Source organism: Mus musculus, chromosome 2 (genome assembly GCF_000001635.26).
Source record: "Mus musculus strain C57BL/6J chromosome 2, GRCm38.p6 C57BL/6J".
NCBI classification, from domain to species: domain Eukaryota; kingdom Metazoa; phylum Chordata; class Mammalia; order Rodentia; family Muridae; genus Mus; species Mus musculus.
Window position 1 is genome coordinate 119,719,083 of NC_000068.7, and position 16,325 is coordinate 119,735,407.

A 16,325-nucleotide genomic window follows, 5' to 3' on the forward strand; every position below is an offset into this window, starting at 1 on the left:
AGGCGGATTTCTAAGTTTGAGCCCAGCCTGGTCTACAAAGTGAGTTCCAGGACAGTCAAGGCTACACAGAGAAGCCCTGTCTCGAAAAACAAAACAAAACAAAACATGCTTGGTGGGATGGGTCAGTGGTTGAGAGTGCTTGCTGCTCTTCTCTCAGACATGACTGCAGTTGCACACAGGTCAGGAGATTTCTTAAGTACCTGCAACTCTAGCTCCAGGGGATCTGACACCTTTTGTCCTCCTTGGGCACCTGCACATAATAGATGCTTAAAAAGAGATAAACAAAAAATAATTATGAGTTTTCTTCATTCCTTCCTGCCTAACATCAAGCAACTTAAGTACAGTAAAGACCACAAGGGAACCAGCAAGATAGCTCAACAGGTAAAGGCAGTTCCTAGATCTAACATGATGGAAGGAGAGACCTGACTCCTGCATGTTATTCTCTGACCTCCACATACACACATACATAAATGAAGTAATTAAAACCTTTTCTTAAAAGAGAACAGGGAGCCAGGTGGTGGTGGCGCACGCCTTTAATCCCAGCACTCGGGAGGCAGAGGCAGGCGGATTTCTGAGTTCGAGGACAGCCAGGGCTATACAGAGAAACCCTGTCTCGAAAAAACAAAACAGATAGAGAGAGAGAGAGGGAGAGGGAGAGGGAGAGAGAGAGAGAGAGAGAGAGACCACAGGGGCTGAATATATAGCTCACTGGTGGACCACCATGTAAGAGTCACTGGGTTCACTCCCCAAATATGTGGGGATGGTTGGGAAATTTTAGTATGGTTGGTAACCATTTCTACCTACCTCATAACAACCATTTATTTAGGGGTGTGTGTGTGTGTGTGTGTGAGTGTGTATGTATGTATGTATGTATGTATGCATGCATGTATGTCGGATCTGATCTTGGTACCTGAATGCTTAACTGTGTTTTACCTAAGTATGGCTCAGGTTATCACAGACTAATCTAGAAATGATAGACTGTTTGAGTACTTTTCTATGTTCCAGTTCTTTCCAAAGATCAAAGATGAGTCGATTTCTTGTTTGTGGAGAGTTTGTAGGTAAATGTTTACTCTTTTGTTCTAGCTGAGCTCCTCGCCAAAAAACAGCCATTGAAAACCAGTGAGGTCTACTCTGACGATGAGGAGGAGGAAGATGATGACAAGTCCAGTGAGAAATCGGACCGCTCATCCCGGACATCATCATCTGATGAAGAGGAAGAGTAAGCTGTCTCTGTTTGGATCCAGCAGGCAGGAGAAGTGGAGTGAAAGAGTTTATTGTTTATTTCAAATTAAAGGTTCTATCATTAAGGGAAGCCAAGGCAAGAACTTGAAGCAAAAACTAACAGAAAAATGCTGCTTGTTAGCTTGCTCTGTCTGACTCTTGGCCAGCCAGCTTTCTCATGTAATCCAGGACTACTTGTCCAGGGATGGCACTGCCCACGGTGGCCTGGGCCCTCCCACAGCAATCACCAGCAAGAAAATGCCCCACAGAAATGCCTACAGACCATTCTGATTAAGACAGTCCTCCCCACCCCCCAGTTTTCAATTCCTCTAGCTGTGTCAAGTTGACAACTGAGATTAGCTGTTACAGTGGGGTTCTGGGAAGGAAAGCTTAGCATAAGTGTAAGCACCACATTGTTTGGCTTGATTTAGTTTTAATTTCTTTAATTTCTTTAATTCTGCATATCCATTTCTCCTACCTCTGGCTCCTGGCTGCACCCCTGGCCATATCCCCTGGGCCTAGTAGATATAAACTGACAGCACATCACCTCAGACTGGTCTGCAGCTGCTTTTCTGGGAAGGAGCATCAGTCGGGGCAGTACACACTATAGAGAAGACTTTATATATAGATATACTCTATATAGATTAGACTCTTATATGACCCTTTATTTTATCTGCTAAGTTAATCACATGCTATTTAGGTAAATACTGAGAATTTGCTGTCTGTCTCTCTGGTGGTCTTACAGTGAATACTGCTCTGTGTTTCTCACAGGAAAGAAGAAATCCCTCCAAAATCACAGCCAGTCTCATTACCCGAGGAACTGAATCGGGTTCGGTTATCACGGCATAAGCTAGAGCGCTGGTGTCACATGCCCTTCTTTGCTAAAACTGTCACAGGATGTTTTGTACGGATTGGCATTGGAAACCACAATAGCAAGCCAGTTTACCGGGTTGGTATTCTTCCCTTGGACAATTTTCCATATTTTAAATATAATGATTGTCTACTGGGAGTGGGAGCTGCTGAACAAATCTGTTATTCTGCCACCATTTGACTGAATTAGTCAGCTTCTCTTATAACTAGGAAAAGTAGCCCACGCCTGTACTTCCAGCACTTGGGAGGCTGGTATGAGTTTGAAGCCAGCCTGGGCTACAGAGTGATACTCTGTCTCAGGAACAGAAAAGACCAGGTATGGCACACAACTACAATCCTAGCACTTGAGACATGGGCAGAGGAGAATTGCCACAAACCAGTCTAGTCTACCAAGTAAATTTTAGGCCATTCAGTGCTATTATGACCCTATAGGGTTAGTCCCAGCACTTGGGAGGCAAAGGCTGCAGATCTCTAAGTTTGAAGCTAGCCTGGTCTACAGAGAGAGGTCCAGTACAACCAGGGCTACACAGAGAAGAAAGCCTGTCTTGAAAAGCCAAATAAAAATGCCTTGAAGGAGGGGCTGGTGAAAGAGATACATGAGGGAGCAGACAGCTGGCCTCCCAGGCTTTGGGTGAGAGAGAAGGAGGCTCCTAGTTGCTTTGAGAGCATGCCAGTGACCCCCAGACATGGTAGCATGTGTCTTTAATCCCAGTACTACAGCGGCAAACTGTAAGTTTGAGGTGAGTCTGTTCTATATAGGAAATGCAAGACCACCTTGTGAGAGTCTCAAAAACCAGGACAAGCCAACAAAACCTCCTTGTGGTTTCTGCCACCTTCCAGTATTGCCAAGCCAACAACTTGAAGACTTCAGTTCGTGGGCCTTTAGGAGACACTTAGGAGCCAGACTAACAGAAGAGAAGCTGACTTGTTATAGAGCAGCTCATACAGCAGTGAGAATCATTCACAACTAACTGAGTGCTTGGGAGCACTCAGAACTGGTGTGCTTGCATTTAGAATCGTCTTCTCTCTCCCTCTCAGCATGAAAGGGAGAAGGGACATTCATGACATAGCTGGTCAATCTTACATAATATAGAAGCTTTGTTTGAGAAATGAGTGAATGAATTTTTTTCAGTGTATGAAAAATTGCCATGTTATATCCCTAGTCACCTAGACCCTAGGAAGAGAAAAGAGTGACACCAACTCTGCCCTGGCTCTTGTGCTCAGCACTGCTGCGGTGGTTTGGGCTAGAGCCTTACTGCTTTATTTTCCGGTTCTGGCTTATTTTTTTAGACTGGATCTTACCGCATAGTCCACACTGAACTTGAACTTTTTTTTTTCTCCCTAAGCGAGGGATTTTCTGTGTAGCCTGGCTGTCCTGGAACTCTCTTTGTAGACCAGGCTGACTTCTAACTCAGGACAGCTGCCTGCCTCTGCCTCCTGAGGGCAGGGATTTTGCCTGTGCTGGTCCCAGTTGATTGTTGTATTTGCTTGTCTTCAGTTGTCTGGTTTTAATGTAGTTCATTCCTTGTGAGAGGACAGGTAGCCATGAGACTCGCCTTGATGCTCTTCGCATTGGAGTGACTAGACCCTGGCCAGGGTGGCACATGTGTAGCACATGCGCAGTACGTCCAGTCAGAGACGGAGGCAGAGCAAGCTCAGTGAGTCTTGGCCACACAGTCAGCTCATGAGCAACCTAAGCTGCATTCAGAACAGTGTCTCATTAAAACACAAGAAGGAGATTCTGCTCAAGAACTTGGATCTGAGGCTGAGGAGATGGCGGTGGATAGCGGGCTTCTCCACAGGCATGAGGGCTTGAGTGTAGGTCCCCAGTGCCAGAGAAACTTGGCTTGGCTGTGCACACATAGAACATCTGTGCTGAGGGTCAAAGACAAGCACATCCCAGGAGCTCACTGGCCAGTCTCCCAGTTCCATGAGCGACCTTTTTTTTTTTTAATTACTGTTGTAAGTGACATGGTGTGTGTATGTAGAGGTCTAAGGGCAACTTAGGAAGCCAGTTGTTCATTTTTGTCTTGTTTTGAGGTGGTCTCTTTTTTTCTGCCACACTGTTTACTCAAGGAGAGCAGCTGGCTTATAAATTTCTAGGTCATTCTTCTGCCCCTGCTTTTGTTTCCCCATGGAAGTTCTCGAATTACATATGTGCACCACTATATCTGGCTTCTTTTTGTGGGGTGGGATAGGGTGAGACCCAGTTCCTCTGTGTTGCCCTGGCTATCCTGAAACTTACTCTGTAGACCAAGTTTGTCTCAAAGATCCACTGCCTCTGCCTCCCAAGTGCTTCAAGGCCAGCTCTCCTCTAACTTATTATATAGGCTCTAGATCTACAACTTGGGTTGTCAGGTAGGCTTTTGTACTTAGCTGTTTTGCCTTCTGAGCCATCTTCCTGGCCCAGAAAACATAAATAAGAGCCAGGTCTAGTGTATTGTTGGAAGCCTAAAGTCTTGGGTGTTTGGGAAACAGAGCCAGGAGGATCACTTGAGCCTGGAGTTCAAGAACAGCCTGGCCAACATAGTTAAAACCTGTCTCATTTAGAAAGGGGGCAGAAAAAAAAAAAACAACTTTACAACTTGATAATAAACTCTATAATCACTTAAAAAAAATAGAAAGGGGGCAGGGGGAGGAGAGAGGGAGGGAGGGAAAGAGAAAAGAAAAGAGAAAAATAGGGAGTATGTTTGTCACCAGGCTTGCCTACCTATGATAATCTCCAAAATCACAGTGTAGAAAGAGAGCTGTCCTTAAGCTCCAGTCAAGTGTGCCTTGGCAAGAACAGTAGTTTAGTGGGGTGGCGTGGAGGTGAGATGCTGCCAAGCCTGACAAATGAGTTTGATCCCTGAAACTAACACAGTACAAGAGAATTGAGGCTCAAAAGTTGTCTTCTAGGGGGCTGGAGATATGGCTCAGTGATTAAGAGCACTGATTGCTCTTTCAGAGGTCCTGAGTTCAATCCCCAGCAACCACATGGTGGCTGATGCCCTCTTCTGGTGTGCCTGAAGACAGCTACAGTGTACTCATATGTATTAAATAAATAAATATTTTTTAAAAAAAAGTTGTCTTCTAGCCTCCATACCATGGCACATATATGCTCGCATGTGGGACATGCACAAAAATAAATGTTTAGTCTTTCCTTCCTTCCTTCCTTCCTTCCTTCCTTCCTTCCTTCCTTCCTTCCTTCCTTCCTTCCTTCCCTCCCTCCCTCTCTCCCTCCCTCCCCCCTTCCCCCTTTGCCTCCTTTCCTTCCTTTCTTTCCTTTCCCTTTCTTTCTTTCTCTCTCTCTCTCTCTCTCTCTCTCTCTCTCTTTCTTTCTTTCTTTCTTTCTTTCTTTCTTTCTTTCTTTCTTTCTTTCTTTCTTTGGATGGAGTGCTAGGAATATTACTCACTTAACATAGCATGTCAACAACAAAAGAACTGACCTTAGGCTTTTCTATAATGGCCCCTCCGGACTGACCGCCTTTTCTCCTGGACCTTGCTCTCCCTGAACATAAGGTTTATGGCCTTATCCATTTGAATTCTAACCATGGGATAGGCTCCTGTGGGCCCCTCTCTCACAGCTCTTCTGTGTTGGGTAGATAGTCAGAAGATGGCGTGGAAAGCTCTGCAAGAGGATTTTACTGGTATCTCTGTTCTTTCTCTTAGGTGGCTGAGATCACGGGTGTTGTGGAAACTGCCAAAGTTTACCAGCTGGGTGGCACCAGAACAAATAAAGGGCTCCAGCTACGGTAAGACACTTCTGAGCCAGGCATGATGACACACCCTTGTAATCCTAGTGATCCAGTGATGGAAGCAGGAGGACCACTGCAAGTTCAAGGCCAGCCTGATATGTATGGTGAACTCCAGGCCACCTAGAGTTGCCTAAGGAGAATGTATCTTTCCTCTCTCATCTTCTTCAACCCCTCCCCCTGTCTTTTTTGAGATAAGGTCTTTCTGTATAACCCAAGCTCGTCACATACAAGTTCTGCCTCAGCCTTCCAAGGTTGGGATAGCTGGTTTGTGCCTCCACACCCAGGTCTGAGAGGTCTCTCTATAGCAGCTTTAGCTTCCTTTTTGGACAGGTACTGCCTCTTGGGCCGGCATTGCCTCCAATATAATGTTCATAACAAGCTTGGATCTAAAGAGTTACTCTCTCCCATAAGGAACACAGCTACAGTGTGTTAGGATATACAAAAGGACAATAATCAGGTCCTTGAGACCCTTATACAGAGCCAGCATGAATTTCTGTGAGGACAACCAGGTGACTGGCTTCTTTTTGGTCCTGACTCTCTTCAGTGAGCTTCTCCTTTTATAAGAACGGTCGGCTTTCTAGACTTAGTTTCCTCGACATGAAATGGAAATGTCATATACTCAGCATCATGTTTCCTGCACATCCACTGTGCCTGGCACTGTTCTTGACATTAGGATAAAGGCGATGACAGGTTCTCAGATTCCAGTTCCTTTTCTCCTCAACCCTAGCAATTTTAAAGAAGGTATAAAAGGAGCTTGCAGATAGCAAGTGACAGACCCCTCCCAAATCCTTATCTCACATCTCCCCTGGTTCGTTTAAAAAATTTGGAGGCTGGCAAGATAAGTCAGAGGATAAAGGGACTTGCCACCAAGGATGACACGAGGGGATGACACGAGTTCAGTCCCTGGAACCCATGTAATAGAGAGTACTGATCTTGCAAGGTGTCCTCCCTCTCATGCACTTGCGATTGTAAACACACATGAACACACAGAGATAAGCTTAATGTTCTGTTTTAATGAGAGCAGGCTGGAGAGTCGGCGTCGGCTCAGATTGTGAGTACTTACTGCCTTTTTAGATGCCCTGGGTTCAATCTCCAGCACCTACATGGTAGCTTATGACTCCCTATAACTTCCTTTTTGGCCTCCCTGGGCATACAATAGATACTTGTGGGCAATGTCTATTAAAAAAATATATTTTTCTTTCTAAAGAAGAAATCAAAGAGCCGGGCGTGGTGGTGCACGCCTTTAATCCCAGCACTTGGGAGGCAGAGGCAGGCGGATTTCTGAGTTTGAGGCCAGCCTGGTCTACAGAGTGAGTTCCAGGACAGCCAGGGCTACACAGAGAAACCCTGTCTCGAAAAACCAAAGAAAGAAAGAAAAAAAAAAAAAAAAAGAGTATGGTTTCTGAGTCGCCAAGCTTTGCCAAGGCACTGCTCAGCAGAAACACTGTTGTTCTGTTCATTCTGGGATCTATGCAGAGTGCAGACTCCTGATACTGATGGGCTCTGGAGGGTTTATAGTAAGCAGAGTTCTGCAGCACTCAGCAGGCTCCCTCGGCTTTCACTGGAAGCTCAGTCCTATACACCCATTGAGATAACGTCTGGGAGGTTGGTTTGTGTCTGGTTCTTACTCCCAGAAATTTGGGCTCCGTATATCTAGTTGGTGCTTTAGTGATTGCAGTTTTAATGTCTCTTTGGTAATTCAAAGGGTAGCCAGGATTAAGACCCACAGACACAGTCTGGTATGGTTGCTTAGCTCATTACAGTCAACATGCACATTCTTGGAGATGTTGTCTCTCTTTTATGTAGGCATGGCAATGACCAGCGAGTGTTCCGCCTAGAGTTTGTGTCCAACCAAGAATTCACTGAAAGTGAATTCATGAAGTGGAAAGAAGCGGTAAGCGACCAGACTGCAGAGCAGTTGTTTGTAAACATTTTCTTTCCTAAACCTCTTACTGATAGCTTCTTTTTATATTTTGATCCAGATGTTTTCTGCTGGCATGCAGTTGCCCACACTAGATGAAATCAATAAAAAGGAATTATCTATTAAGGAAGCTCTCAATTATAAATTCAATGATCAGGACATTGAGGAGGTAAGAAGCCTGAATCTCAGAGGCTGGCTGTTCTTTAAGATCCAGTTTGGAAAAGGTCAGATTTGTCATTTTCTGCAGTCTGAGAAATTAAATTATTGTTCTCTTGTTATTGATACTTTATCAAGCTTTCCCTATATAGTATCATCTACAGTGAAACTACATAGATTCAAGTCTATCAGGATGTGTATTCCCCTAGGCTTGGTCCTTCTAGAACTTTCTTTCTCCAAAACGTTTTGATAGACTTCTTAGACCTCTGTTGTCTTGGACTGTGGCCAGCCTCACAGTTCTGTGCCTTTGTGCTGCTGCTGCTGCTGCTGCTGCTTGGGGCGCATGCTCCTTCAGACTGCCCCAGCATCTCCATGGCCCAGGAAAGCAGCATGGTGTCCCTTGGAATTTGCTCACCCTCTGTGGTGTGACACTGCTACAGGACAAGCAGTCCCCTTTAACTGGCAGCTTACCTCCAAAATGGTCTCATTTAGCCTGTCTACAAACGTAGTTTGGGAATACCTCATTGCTGATGTCTCTTCTCTGGTGCAGATTGTAAAAGAGAAGGAAAGGTTCAGAAAAGCCCCACCAAACTATGCTATGAAGAAGACTCAGCTGCTAAAGGAGAAGGTAAGATTTACGCTCTCAAGGACTGGTGAGATGGCTCAACCGGTAAAAGCACCGACTTCTCTTCTGAAGGTTATGAGTTCAAATCCCAGCAACCATATGGTGGCTCACAACCACCCGTAACAATATCTGACACCCTCTTCTGGTGTGTTTGAAGACACCCACAGTGTACTTACATATAATAAATAAATAAATCTTTAAAAAAAAACAAAAAACAAACAATTTAAAAAAAAAATTACACTCAAGCTCCTCCGCCTGTCTTGTTATGATGAAGAAATCACACTCATCTGTCCATCCTCTGCTGCAGGCTTAGTGATAGGAGGACTGGGAGGACAGCCTGGGCCATGTGATAAGCAAAACAGGGTGTTCTTGAGAACCTAGGCAGCTTTCCTTCCTGGAAATTCAGTCAGCCTTGTTTTCCCGTCTTCCTGAGTTTCTATGCCTTTGTTTTATTTGTATTGTGAGCCCCACTATAACAAGTGGTTTCCCTTCCATCTACCAGGATAGTATGACATAGGATGAAGTAGCTATGGAAGTTCAGTTATATGGGCCTATATTCTTAAAGTTTAATGTTGTATCATTACCATCTGGGGCCCTGAGCTAGGTAACTCATGGGAAGGTAGGTGCTCCTAGTGGACGAAAAAGATGCCTTGTCTTTGCAAAGTACTTTTTTCACTATTTTCTTCACATTTCCTTTCATTGGTTTATCACATGAGGTACCTTATCTGTGCTGTACAAGAATCTTAATAGAGAATCAGTAACAGGCATGTCTCTGTGGGCAGGCTATGGCTGAGGACCTGGGAGATCAGGACAAAGCCAAACAAATCCAAGACCAGCTAAATGAGCTAGAGGAGCGAGCAGAGGCCCTGGACCGCCAGCGGACCAAGAACATATCTGCTATCAGGTGTGTTACTATCCTGTTTTGGTAAGGACCCTGTCTTCGGCCAGCCTATACATTGTGTAACATTGAATATTACACAGACCCCATGGATTTCTGGGGTATTTCAGAAGTTCCATCCTGCCCACCCCTCTCACAGCCTACTGACAGAACCCTCTTACCTTATAGCTACATCAACCAGCGGAATCGGGAGTGGAATATTGTGGAGTCTGAGAAGGCTCTGGTGGTGAGTTTTAAACTTCACATGGTAGGAATTCCAGCATGGTGGCACACACATATAAGGCCAAGTCTTGGGAGATGTCAGCAGGAGTTCAAGGCCAGCCTCAGCTGCATTACTGTTCAGAGCCAATCTGGGTTATATAGGCCCTGTTTCAAAAAAAATAAGATTAGGGCCAGTGAGATGCCATAGCAGGTAAAAGTGTTTGCTACGAATGCTTGGCGCCTGAATTCAAGCCTAGAAGCCATAGAGGTGAGAGGAGAGAAACTACTCAAGAAAGTGCCCTTTGACCTGCACCTCCCCCACATAACAAAATAATTAAGTTAAAGTAAAATTATAGCCGGGCAGTGGTGGCACATGCCTGAAATCCCAGCCCTTGGGAGGCAGAGGCAGGCAGATTTCTGAATTCGAGGCCAGCCTGATCTACAGAGTGAGTTCCAGGACCACCAGAGCTACACAGAGAAACCCCATCTAGGAAGAAAACAAACAAACAAAAAAAATTTTTTTATGTTATCTATATCTGTTTTAAATGATTGGAATTGCGTGTATTCAGCATGTGTGCACTCTACCTCACATCTGCCTACAGCACTTTTGACCTGTGATACAAAGTAACAGCCGTCTGGCTTGTTTGCCTTACATTCATTTTATGATTGTTGTACCTGTATCTGCTTTACTGCCTGCAGGGGTGTGTTTGGTAGTTGCTCCTGTATCCATTCTGTTAGGGGATGTTTGATTGTTGTGCCAGTATCTATTTGGGGGTGGGTCTTGTTCTCTGTGTCTATTTTGGTAGAGGGGGTTGGGTTCTTGCTCCTCTAGCTGTTGGGGAAGGTATTATTCCTATATCTATTTTGTTGGGAGGGGTTCCATTGTTACTTCTGTATCTATTTTGTTAAGGGGAGTTTTGGTTCCTGTTCTTTTACTTATTCTGCAGGGGGTGAGGGTTGGTTGTTGCCCTAGAGTCTATTCTTTTGGAGTTGGTTTTTGTTTTTGTTCTTCAGAGCTCAGCCCTGAACCCAGGTCTTATGAGTGCTTGGCAAGTACTTTATCACTGAAAAGGACAGACAGTTTTTGAATTTTTCCTAGCTCCTTGCAAAATGTTATTTATATGTAAGCATATGATGAACAAGAGGAGGGGGAGGAGATCTAATGCATGCTTTCTGTTTTAGGCTGAAAGTCACAACATGAGAAACCAACAGATGGACCCCTTCACCAGGCGGCAGTGCAAACCCACCATCGTCTCTAATGTGAGTGCCTGAAGAGGACCTAGATTCTAGGACATAAAATGAATCCCATTAGGAAATTAACAAAGAAGTTAAAAATAATGCTTTTCTAACTGGGATTTGCTTGCCTCAAGCTTGGGTCTGGATTCTTTCTTTTTTAATCTTTCTATAGGGCACACAGGTAGTTAAAACCTAGGTGTTAACCCTCTGTACCACGGCATATTTTCAATACAACTGGTTATTAGCATAGGATGAGTAACCCTGATCCACAGTGCTTGGGACTAGAAGCATTCCAGAGCTTAGGTATTTTTAGACTTAGAAATATTTGCAGTATCTATTGTGATATCTCAGGAATGAGACTCAGGTCTACAGAGGAGATGTATACCTGAGGGTGACTTTTTATCATACCTTTTGTACCTAGTTTTAACGGTACATAGGAATTTTCCACCTGTGACACCATGATGGTGCACAAATTTTTAGATATTGAAGATTTTGGACTTTCATACTAGAGTATGAAATATGTTAGCTACCATTGGGGCCTCGCTGGGATGTTTTAAAGGTTTTAATTGTGCTTTTCTACTGACTTGATCTGCTAATGGATGCCCTGTAGTACTTATGATGTTAGTGGGAGTAAATGGGAAAGAATCTCGCATGGGACTCTGAATGTTAAGTAGTCTTTAAAATAATTTATGAATTTTCTCTTTCAGTCCAGGGATCCAGCTGTTCAGGCTGCCATTTTGGCCCAGCTCAATGCAAAATACGGTTCTGGGGTATTACCAGATGCTCCAAAGGAAATGAGCAAGGCAAGTATAGGACCTGAGGTTTTGAGCTAGACTGCGGGCTAGGACCTCAGCAGGCCACCTTGCCTTTTATAGGTCTAATGTTTGTACAGGCAGGGATGCGGGAAGTGCTCCTGGTCCTTTCTTCACTTACTTAAGTCGTTATTAAAGTTTATTTACATTACTTAAGAGTGTAATCGCTGGTACTGAATTGTGATTGATCCTAAACTACTTCTTAATGAGACCTTGACTGTGTCTTCAGTTCACTGCCTACTTGTGCAGCAGGTTTTCTCATGTAGAAGAGTATGGTCTATGTACCTTACAGGGACATTAGAAAGAACCATTAACAAGTAAGGATCAGACAGTTGTAACAGCAGAAGCAAGAATGGGAATCCAGGAGAGGCTCATTTATTGGATTTTTGTTTTGTTTTGTTTTCCTTCTATTCCCTGAACAGTCTTACTATGTGCCCTTGGCTGGGCTTGTACTTGCAGAGACCCTCCTGCTTGTGTCTCCTCAGTACTCAGGATGTGAAGGAAGAAACAATTGTTAAAAGTTCAAGTTTGGAGACCAACCTGAGTTACATAAAACCCTGGGAGTATGGCTCAGTTGGTAAAGTGCTCCCCTACCGCAGCGTGCCCAGCACAACTTGAACCTGGGAGGTTGAAAGGGGGTGGGGTGGCTCGTGCCCATAATGCTTCACTCAGGAGGTGAAGGCTGATGCCTCTCGAAATCTTGGTGAGAAGGAGGACTGTTATCTTAAGCCTAGAAAGGCTCCAAGAGAGGGGGCTTCTTTATCCAGTTAGAGAGGTGTGCCTGGCAAGCTAAAGGCACTGAGTCCACCCACGAGGACCGCACAGTTTACTTTTTATCTTTTTATTTTTAATTCAAAACTTGTGTGTGTGTGTGTTTAGAGAAAAGTGTCATTCAAGGAAGGCTGGGGAAATGACTCAATGAGTAAATTCTTCCCTGACATCAGTTGGGGATTGAAACTTGAGTTTGATCTCCAAAACCTGTGTTACAATGCCTAGCGTAGCTGAGCATAGTGACACGGCACTCAGGAGGCAGAGACAGGTGGATCCCTACAAAGAGAGCTCTTCGATAGCCAGTGCTACACAGAGAAACCCTGTCCTGAAAAACTAATGTCTAACATAGCGGCTTCCTCTGTGATCACTGCTCAAGAGGCAGAGGAGGACTCCTGGGCAGCTGGCCCAGACTAATCGATGAGCTCAAGGCAGTAAGAGATCCTGTCTGAAGGGAGAGAAGGCGCTTTCCTGAGGATCACACCCAAGGTCATTGTGGGCCTCCACGTGTATGTTGCACACGTGTGTGTACATTGAAAAAGATGGGGCTCATTATGAAAGTCACATGATCTTGAGCAAAACCTTTGACCATCAGTGGCTACTGTTTCTTGAAGACTATTTGCATTTTATTTATTCTGTGTTACCTGTAATAATGTTTTGACTGCATTTATGTATGTCCACCACATGATGTACTTAATGTCCTGGGAAGTCCGAAGAAGGTCTCTGATCCCCTGAAACTGGAATTACGGATGGTTGTGAACCATTGTGTGGATGCTAGGAACTAAATTCAAGTTCTCTGAAAGTGCTCTTAACCACTGGGTCATCCTCCAGCCCCTTGCATTATGTTTTATGTTTTGTTTCCTTGTCTCATTGCAGGGTCAAGGAAAGGATAAAGATTTGAATTCTAAGACAGCCAGTGACCTCTCGGAAGACCTGTTCAAAGTGCATGACTTTGACGTGAAGATTGACTTACAGGTTCCAAGCTCAGGTGTGTGTGCGTCTGTGTGTGTTGAGGCTCAGAGGGAGGGCCCTAAGATCTAGACAGATTTGTGAATCACTGAGCTTGGAGTCTTGATTATGGAGAAAGGGGCAAGGGGGTGGGGAGTCCCTGCATCAGTGTGATCCATAGAGCCAAGGTCAGGCCACAGATCAGTCTTGAAAAAGGACAGGCTTCAGTCAATAAGGCTTCCTGAAGAAATGAAGCCAGAATCAGAAGATCTGTACAGGTCCTTAGTTTGCCAATTTGTTTGTTCCCAGAGTCAAAAGCTTTGGCCATTACCTCCAAAGCCCCACCAGCCAAGGACGGAGCTCCGAGGAGATCTCTGAACTTAGAAGACTACAAAAAACGACGGGGGCTTATTTGAGCACTTCCAGCCTGCTGCTTCCAACCCTGCATGCCCCGCCATCGTCCTGCCTTTCCTCTTTTCCTCTGATTCGCCCTCTTTGGGCTGGAGCAGCAGTGGAACTGGGAAGAGACTCTAAACTGCCAGTCATTGTAATATAAACCATTTACTGTATAGACCTTCCTTGTCTGTCCCATCTCCCAGCAACCCCAGGCCCCACCCACGGTGGATCTGGGTTGGATGGGGCTTCTTCTCTTTAGGTTTGTGTTTGCCCTCCCGCCTGCTTCTGGTTTGTAACTAGCACAGTCCCGCCACTCAGCACACTCAGTATTACCGTGGAGCTGTGGGGTTCTTGCTAGAGGCCCTGGTGGCAGCAGTGGCAGCACTTCAGTGTCCTTCAGGCTGCCTTGGGCCCGACCATCGAACATTTGGCATCTAACCCTTGCAGAGAGTGGGACTGGGCGGCTGCCATCTTCTTCCCTCTCATCCTTCTCTTCTTCCTGTGTCCATGGAAGAGGGATTTTCAAAACCAGTTTAGTTTCCAAAAAGTGTACATTTATGGGGAGGGAGGGAAGGGGCCTAATTTGAGTGAGAGAGAGAGAGAGAGAGAGTGTGTGTGTGTGTGTGTGTGTGTGTGTGTGTGTGTGTGTGTGTGTGTATTTTTTATCATTTTTTAAAATGCAGTACTCTTTGTATCAGTCTGTCATGGGTCTATAGCTGTTTCAGATTTTTTTGAGCTGTACTTGAGCATCTGAAACTGCAAGAAAGAAACTGATTAAATGTGATTCTTCTTACTAAACAGGCCTGACTGCTGTAGCTGTGTGACTTCCCTCCCTCTACCCTAGCACTGCCCTACCCCACAGGAAACTCCCATCTAGTCCCCTTGCCCCATAGGCTGTGTTCTAGCAGGTGAGCAGGAAGCTCATGGCAGGTCCTAGGGAGGGCAGCCAGAGAGTCTCGCTCATTCCACAGGCACAGCTTCTTGACTGAACGTAGCACATCTCGTCCCCACCCACTGTTCCTGTCTCTTCCTAGTGACTCTGATGTTTGGCAAGAATAACATTTTCTGGTTTTTTAAGAAATAATTCAACATGAATGTGGAGAGCAAACAAAAAGATGTAGGTTGCAAATGTTACCAGCATGTGCAGTGGTGTGTGTGTGCCTATGTGTGTCTCTGTGTGTGCATATATATGTGGTGAGCATATATATATATTGTGCAGCTAGGGTGAAGCCAGCAAAGAGGTGTGTATGTTGTTATGAGACGTTTGAAAAGAAGCTGACTGCTTGATAATCATTCTCAGGTGTAAAGCTCCAAGTGTAAATAAAAGTGGCATTTAACAAATTTTTTCAGAACAAAGTCCAGCTGATGATCTCCAGCAAGCAGTAAGCTAAAGGAACAGCTGAGAGCCGCCGATCTGCACACAGTGCAGAGGGGTCAGCTCTGTGCTTCACTGACTTGGATAAGGAAGGGATGATGGGAAATCATGGAATTAAGTAGTATTTAAACAAAAGTGGACGTAATAGCTCTTCTGTTTGAGTAAAGCCTTGGTGTTGCTTTATCTTAGTTTACATTTTTACTTTTTAAAAAGCAGCAACGGATGCTTTTAAAGAAGTATTGTGACTGTAGCACTGGGAAATGTGGCCCGTGCCCCAGCTTGTTGTAGCTGTGGCATAGAGTTGGGCAAAAGAGCGGTGATGGACTCATTGCAACCATACATACTTGAAGAGTCCATTGACCGAAGCTCTTTATAGACTGTTTTGTAAATGGGGAAATCACAGACTGTTGAACGCCGCCTGCACTCTAACGGTCCTAGAGCTGCTGGGACCTCTCCTATCATGTCAGACTTGGACTTTTTTCCTTCTTGTTTAAAGGACATAAAATCATAGAATCCATATAATCTGTGGAGTCATCCTGACCCACATGTAGATCTGTATCTAATATTATTTGGATTTGGACAAGTGTCAATGACATGGCTGTGTAATAAAATTTTTATTAAAAATACCACACACTGTAGCCCCTTTGCCACTCCCCATCTGCAGCTGCTGAAACCCTCATGCTGAGATGCCAAAACACGGGGCAGGGAAAAAAAGCCCACCAAAGAAGATTGAGAGTTAACCCAGCAACTGACCTGCCTGTCTGCTGATTCCAGTCAACATTCAGCACCTACCTGCAGTCTCAGCTGAGGTGGGGCCTGAGCCAAGATCTCAGCCAGTCAATGGAACCTTAGCTTTGTCCCACCAACTGGCTTCCTGGTGGGTCACAGTTTTTCTCCTGCTGGTGAATGCCCTCAGTGGCCTCTCCATCACCCCAACTTCACTTCAGTGTTGAGGGGCGTAGGACCCAAAGCTGTTTTCTACTCTTTTTCAGTTCTGGGAAGTAAGAGAGTCCATATACCTAGCTCATGCTGTCTGTAGATCTGTTGTCTGGTTTCTGACAGGCACAGAGAAAGTCTGTTTTTGTTATTTTTTTTGTGAAGTCCTGACTTCAATCTGTAAATATATTTGTAAATAAACTCTGGCATTTTAATAAGGGATCA

General features: G+C 44.8%; 1 protein-coding gene across 2 annotated transcripts in view; it reads left to right on the plus strand.

Annotated features, from left to right (window-relative positions):
• Rtf1 (RTF1, Paf1/RNA polymerase II complex component) overlaps window positions 1-16,325 on the plus strand; it is a 60,340-nt gene extending 44,015 nt beyond the window's left edge. The window contains exons 7-18 of one of the 2 annotated variants that reach the window (NM_030112.2): window positions 1,084-1,219; window positions 1,993-2,170; window positions 5,743-5,825; window positions 7,635-7,722; window positions 7,811-7,918; window positions 8,456-8,533; window positions 9,313-9,434; window positions 9,597-9,654; window positions 10,812-10,889; window positions 11,573-11,668; window positions 13,322-13,433; window positions 13,703-16,325. In NM_030112.2, the coding sequence (NP_084388.2) occupies window positions 1,084-1,219; window positions 1,993-2,170; window positions 5,743-5,825; window positions 7,635-7,722; window positions 7,811-7,918; window positions 8,456-8,533; window positions 9,313-9,434; window positions 9,597-9,654; window positions 10,812-10,889; window positions 11,573-11,668; window positions 13,322-13,433; window positions 13,703-13,809 (1,244 nt within the window). In that variant the 3' untranslated portion in view covers window positions 13,810-16,325. The remainder of the gene's footprint in view (window positions 1-1,083; window positions 1,220-1,992; window positions 2,171-5,742; window positions 5,826-7,634; window positions 7,723-7,810; window positions 7,919-8,455; window positions 8,534-9,312; window positions 9,435-9,596; window positions 9,655-10,811; window positions 10,890-11,572; window positions 11,669-13,321; window positions 13,434-13,702) is intronic. The other variant, XM_017319319.1, reaches the window with a different exon arrangement.